We start from the raw sequence: 5,492 nt of genomic DNA, 5'->3' as shown, positions 1-5,492 counted from the left end.
GCAAATTCGGTTTTCAGATGCCTTTCTTGATCCTCTCTTAGTTGCTATGTGAGATGTTAATAAGATAGCATCAGTTGTTTCCAGAAGCGTGCAGCATAATTGCCCACCGTCATTTGTGTGGGGACAATAGTGGACTCTTTTCTCTCAGTCCCTTTGGCATAATGTCTAGCTGATTGTATTTTAATGCTTTTTTGTGGACTGGATATCATCTCTTATGGGTTCTTATGGGTTCTGGAAGATCCTGTCACCTCGTTTTCCCCATTCCTCAACTGAACGTGTGGCAGCCCCACCTCACAAGGAAGTCTGGGTTGGAGCCAGTGAGTGGATTTCCACAGGTGTAGATCAACAAGTGGGGCTCAGATGCAGTCCAGTTCTGAGTGTCCTAGAACTTACCATTATATTCCCCTCATGGAAAAGGCTTTAAAATATGGTTGCTTGGACATGATCTTCTCTACTGTCCAGAAAGTCCGGTTGGGTCCAATAGTACTTGAGATTGTCTATCTTCAGGGTATTTCTTTACTGTGAGGCAATACAAATATTGGTTTCTGTGCTGAGGTAGAATCTCCTCTCCACACTTTCTCTCACATTTGCATGGCTTCACATATGAGACATCCTGCTCCACTAACTATAGAATATCTTCTCCTTTTGTAGAAAACCTGCCTTGACATTTGGAAACAAGACACATTGGCTAACCCACAGAAGGAGAGCCTACAGGAGAGGTGGGTCTAAAGAGAACAACCCCAGAAACGAAACGTCTCCTTAGCTCCTAACATTTTAATTGCGTGATGGATAACTTGAGCGTGGAGGTGGAGGTGAACATGTCCGTGGAGGAGGGGGCAGCGATAGTCCCACGGATGGTGAAAGAGGAAGAGAATCCAGATACGTTCAAGCTGTGGGCTGAAATGGAGGGCTCAAAAACCACTGAGATTCTACATGGAGGGAACATCGAGGAGTTAGAGACCACAACTGCTTTGCACAATATAAAGAAGGAACCGGAGGACGGGATACAGCAGCATTGGGAGGCCCAGTGGCAGGAGTTCCTGGGGACCTTGCAGGCACCTCAGTCAGGATGGGCAAACCCTCAGGTGTCTGAGGAAGCCGAACCGTGGGAAGACGCTAAGGTTTTTCTGACCTCCTTCGAGCAAGTTGCCTCCGTCTGCCGATGGCCTCGCGACCAGTGGGTGGCCCTCCTCCTGCCAGCCCTCAGCGGAGAGGCCGAGCAAGCTTTCAGCAGCCTCAGTGCCCGCGAGAGGGGAGACTACGGGAAGGTCAAGGCGGCCATTTTGCAAAGAGAGGCGATTGCGAGGGAGAGGAAGCGTCAGCAGTTCAGGCAAGTCTGCTACCAGGAAGTGGAGGGGCCGAGAGCGGTTTATGGGAGACTCCGGCAACTGTGCCGTCAGTGGCTGAAAGCGGAAAGACACACGAAAGATGAGATCCTGGAGCTGCTGATCCTGGAACAGTTCCTGATGGTCCTCCCACAGGAAATGCAGAGCTGGGTCAGGGAACGTGGTCCGGAGACCTGCATCCAGGCAGTAATGCTGGCAGAGGATTTCCTGTTGAGGCAGAAAGGGATCGGGAGACCAAAAGAACAGGTGAGATAATTTGATGTTGTTGTTTTCCAGAGGAGTTCAGATTTCTTTTTTCAGGCAATGGTTGATTCTACCACTCTTTTTCATTCTTGGACTGGCAGGCTTACCGGTAGGTTGTCTAAAAGGGGTTCCACCATTACCACAGTGTGAAACAATGGGTTGTGGGGATCTGCTCTCAAGGTGGGGAAAATCAGATTTGTACCGCCCATCTTGAACAGGATTTTCATTGGTGTTTCAGGTGCCTGAATCTTTGCAGAAGGCAACTGTGAATTCTGCTGAGGCAAACAATGTCCCACCGCCAGATCTCTGGAACCTTGACATTAAACCCAAACAGGAATGGGATGGAGATGAGAAATTACTAGGTAAGAAGATCTTGCATTTGTTTGTTTGTTTTTTGTTGTTTTTTGGGGAAGGAAGAACAGAAGGCCTATCTGTTAGAGACAGGGGTTAAAGATAATTCCTGGGTCTCAAAAAATCAAAGATGATTGGGCCTAATAGAGTAAGGAGTGCCCTAGGAACATCTGAGAGCTCTGTGGCGCCGAGTGGTAAGCTGCAGTACTGCAGTCAAAAGCTCTGCTCAAGAGCTGAGTTCAATCCCGATGAAAGTTGGTTTCAGGTAGCCGGCTCAAGGTTGACTCAGCCTTCCATCCTTCCAAGGTCGGTAAAATGAGCACCCAGCTTGCTGGGGGTAAAGTGTAGATGACTGGGGAAGGTACTGGCAAACCACCCCATAAACAAAGTCTGCCTAGTAAACGTCGGGATGTGATGTCACCCCATGGGTCAGGAATGACCTGGTGCTTGCACAGAGGACTACCGTTACCTTTAAGAACATCTGGCTGTCCTCAGCCAGGGCCAGGGCTTTCTCAGCCTTGGTGGAAATCTCTGTCTAATGAGACCTGCGCCCTGTGGGATTTAGCTCAGTTCTGCAGGGTGTTTTAGACGGAGATGTTCCGCCAGGCTTATGGCTAAGGGCAGCAACAGCTACCATCTGAATCTGGCCTCCCCTCCCTCTTCCTGTTCCCATGTCCTACCCTGTTCCGCCTCCTGAAGTAGGACATCAGAGATGGTTGATTGACAGCCACCGAAGGAACTTCACTCCTGTAGGAATTTGTATGGCGCCATTTAGATAGATATATTATTATATTCAGCGTTGTTTTATACTAATGTTTTAAAAATATTATGTATACTATTATTATTTATATGTTTGTTTGTGTATACTTGATGTGAGCCGCCCTGAGCCCGGCACTGCCGGAGGAGGGTGGGATATAAATAAAATTTATTATTATTATTATTCGGCTTGTGGAAAAAGAGGTATTAGGCCTCAAGCATGGCTCAACTGCCTTGCTTTGAGGCCTAGTACTTTTTCCACAAGCTGAGCACTCTTGACTCTATTAGGCAAAGCATTTGTTACAAGCATCCATTATTTGTTGTGATTTTTACTATAAAAGAAAAAGCTGAAGTTCTAGAACATTCCGCAGATCTACGGGGCTGTTTTCTGTGGGGAGGAAGAGGGCAGCATCTCTGTCTGAAGATGCTGTATTATCCTGCTAAGGGGGGAGAATTATGATACTGTATGACCCGTTCAAATGTGTGGTAAAATGGTGAGGATGTGACCACTTGAGATCTGAATGTGCTAGCAGTCTGGTGGCTGCAGAATATCACACACTGCAGAGAAAAAATGTACCAGAGGTAAAGCCATCTCATGGTTTCAAAATGTCCAAAATGAATGTATTTTAAGGTTTTTCTCTTCTGAAATATTTACATCTATTTTAAATATAGGAATCTAGTACCAAAGAATGGTAGAAACTATTAATTTAAATTTATTTTCAATTGCAAAACAAAGTTAACAATAGCTGTGTGTGTGTGTGTGTGTGTGTGTGTGTGTTAAGTGCTGTCAGGTCGCTTTCGACTCATGGCGACCCTATGAATGAAAGTCCTCCAAAATGTCCTATCTTTGACAGCCTTGCTCAGATCTTGCAAATTGAGGGCTGTGGCTTCCTTTATTGAGTCAATCCATCTCTTGTTGGGTCTTCTTCTTTTCCTGCTGCCCTCAACTTTTCCTAGCAGGACTGTCTTTTCTTGCAACAATGTCTTTTCTAGTAACAATGGCTACTGAAGAAGTATTTGAGGTTCCTACTGACATTCCTTTTGTGGGGAGCTTGTTTTCATATGTGCTCTGAGGAGTAATGTCAAATGTGCATCTCTTGGATTACTTTAAATTCTGACCTCATTTTTTAAAAGTAAATTTTCTTTTTTGTATGTGTATTGAAACTGGTATAGCTGCTAATAATTTCTCCCTGGTGTGCTACCTTTCTGCTTGATTTGGTTTCTTTGATTTGGAGGAGCTATTCCTCCATTGATCCTTACACCTCCAATCACAGGGTGAGAAGCTGATTTCCTGCCTTCTAATCCAGCATGCAGGGGGTGAATGTGGTTTACTCGGTGTTATGCAAAGGCAGTCTACACATGCTCAGACGCTCTCTTCTTTTGTATTAATTTCTGGGGTTGTAATGTTTGGAAAGCAGTGGAGGACTGTGATTCTTGTTTATTCCTTCAGGTGACGGGCACGTACGGGTGATCCAGGTTGATGCTCTCCCTCAGAGTGATTCTGAGCCAGTGGCACCAAGCGACTCGTTGTTGAAGAGAGGCAATCCATTCCAATATTGTGGGGAGGGAACGAGTCGGGAGGGACCAGAGAGCAAGGAGAGGCCAGAACCAGGCAAGAGTGTGGACGAAGCCATTGCAAAGGGTATGTTGGAGCAAGACGAATTCAAGATCTGCCAAATCATGCACCTCTGTGACTGTGGCAAAAGCTTCAGAAGGATCTCAGACCTTAGAATTCATGAGAGAACACACACCGATGAGAAGCCATTCAAGTGTTCAGAGTGTGGGAAAAGCTTCCGTCAGAAGGGCAATCTTTCGACACATGAACGAATTCACACTGGGGAGAAACCCCATCAATGCTCCATATGCCAGAAGAGTTTTGCTAGCGGCTCCAACCTTATCGCACACGTGAAAACCCACACTGATGAGAAGCCGTACGAATGTGCGGAATGTGGGAAGCGGTTCCGTCAGAAGAGAAACCTGACCACACACGAAAAGATTCACACTGGTGAGAGACCATACCAGTGCTCGATGTGTCAAAAAAGTTTTGCAAGTGTTTCCAGCCTTATTTCACATGAGAGAATTCACGCCGGAGAGAAACCTTTCAAGTGTGCAAAGTGTGGGAAAAGCTTCCGGCAGAAGGGAAACCTGAGAACACATGAACGAATTCACACTGGAGAAAAACCACACCAGTGCTCTGTGTGTGAGAAAAGTTTTGCTAGTGGCTCCAACCTCATTGCACATGAGAGAATTCATGCTGGAGATAAACCCTACCAGTGCTCTGTGTGTCAGAAAAGATTTGGTTCGGGCTCCAACCTTATTGCTCATCAGAGAATTCACACTGCAGGGAAAACTTACAAATGTTAAGAAACGTAGGGAAAGCTTCTACTGGAAAGGAACCCCTTACAGTGCATGAAAAGAAATTCACATTGGAAGAGAAACCTTTATAGGTGTTTGAAATGTGGAGAGAATTTCAGTAGTGCAAAGGAACTCGATGAAATGAACCATACTGGAGAGAAACCATACCCATGCTCAATGTATCAAAAAAGTGGTGACTCCAACCTTATGGTGCATGAGAAAACCCACAATCCAGAGAACTCTTTATGCGCGCACTGATTGTGGGGCAAAGCTTGAGTGATCATCCAACATGTAAGGCACATGAGAGAAGAAAAAATATATAACATAGGAAAGCAACCGTATGTCTGTGGGAAAGGAACACAGTTGGGGAGCCTTCCCTCTGACACAGGAAGTGAATCCCTACTGGAGGATGCCGAGAGTAAATTAAATTAATTCCCCCAC

At 45.8% G+C, this 5,492-nt stretch overlaps 1 protein-coding gene across 1 annotated transcript; it reads left to right on the top strand.

Moving 5' to 3' along the window:
- Positions 1-746: 746 nt before the first annotated feature.
- Positions 747-5,235, top strand: LOC130493567 (zinc finger protein 397-like). The gene is made up of 3 exons (XM_056867364.1): positions 747-1,592; positions 1,828-1,951; positions 4,147-5,235. Exons 1-3 carry the CDS (start codon positions 786-788, stop codon positions 5,058-5,060), a joined length of 1,845 nt encoding a protein of 614 aa, XP_056723342.1. The 5' UTR covers positions 747-785; the 3' UTR covers positions 5,061-5,235.
- The last annotated feature ends 257 nt before the right edge of the window (positions 5,236-5,492 follow it).

Source organism: Euleptes europaea, chromosome 1, assembly GCF_029931775.1.
Source record: "Euleptes europaea isolate rEulEur1 chromosome 1, rEulEur1.hap1, whole genome shotgun sequence".
Classification (NCBI taxonomy): domain Eukaryota; kingdom Metazoa; phylum Chordata; class Lepidosauria; order Squamata; family Sphaerodactylidae; genus Euleptes; species Euleptes europaea.
This window is presented reverse-complemented; position numbering and strand designations above follow the sequence as displayed.

Coding starts and splice junctions, on each gene's coding strand:
- LOC130493567 (XM_056867364.1), top strand. CDS start 786: ATGGATAACTTGAGCGTGGAGGTGGAGGTGAACATGTCCGTGGAGGAG. Junction 1,593..1,827: donor TCGGGAGACCAAAAGAACAG/GTGAGATAATTT, acceptor TTGGTGTTTCAG/GTGCCTGAATCTTTGCAGAA. Junction 1,952..4,146: donor TGGAGATGAGAAATTACTAG/GTAAGAAGATCT, acceptor TTATTCCTTCAG/GTGACGGGCACGTACGGGTG.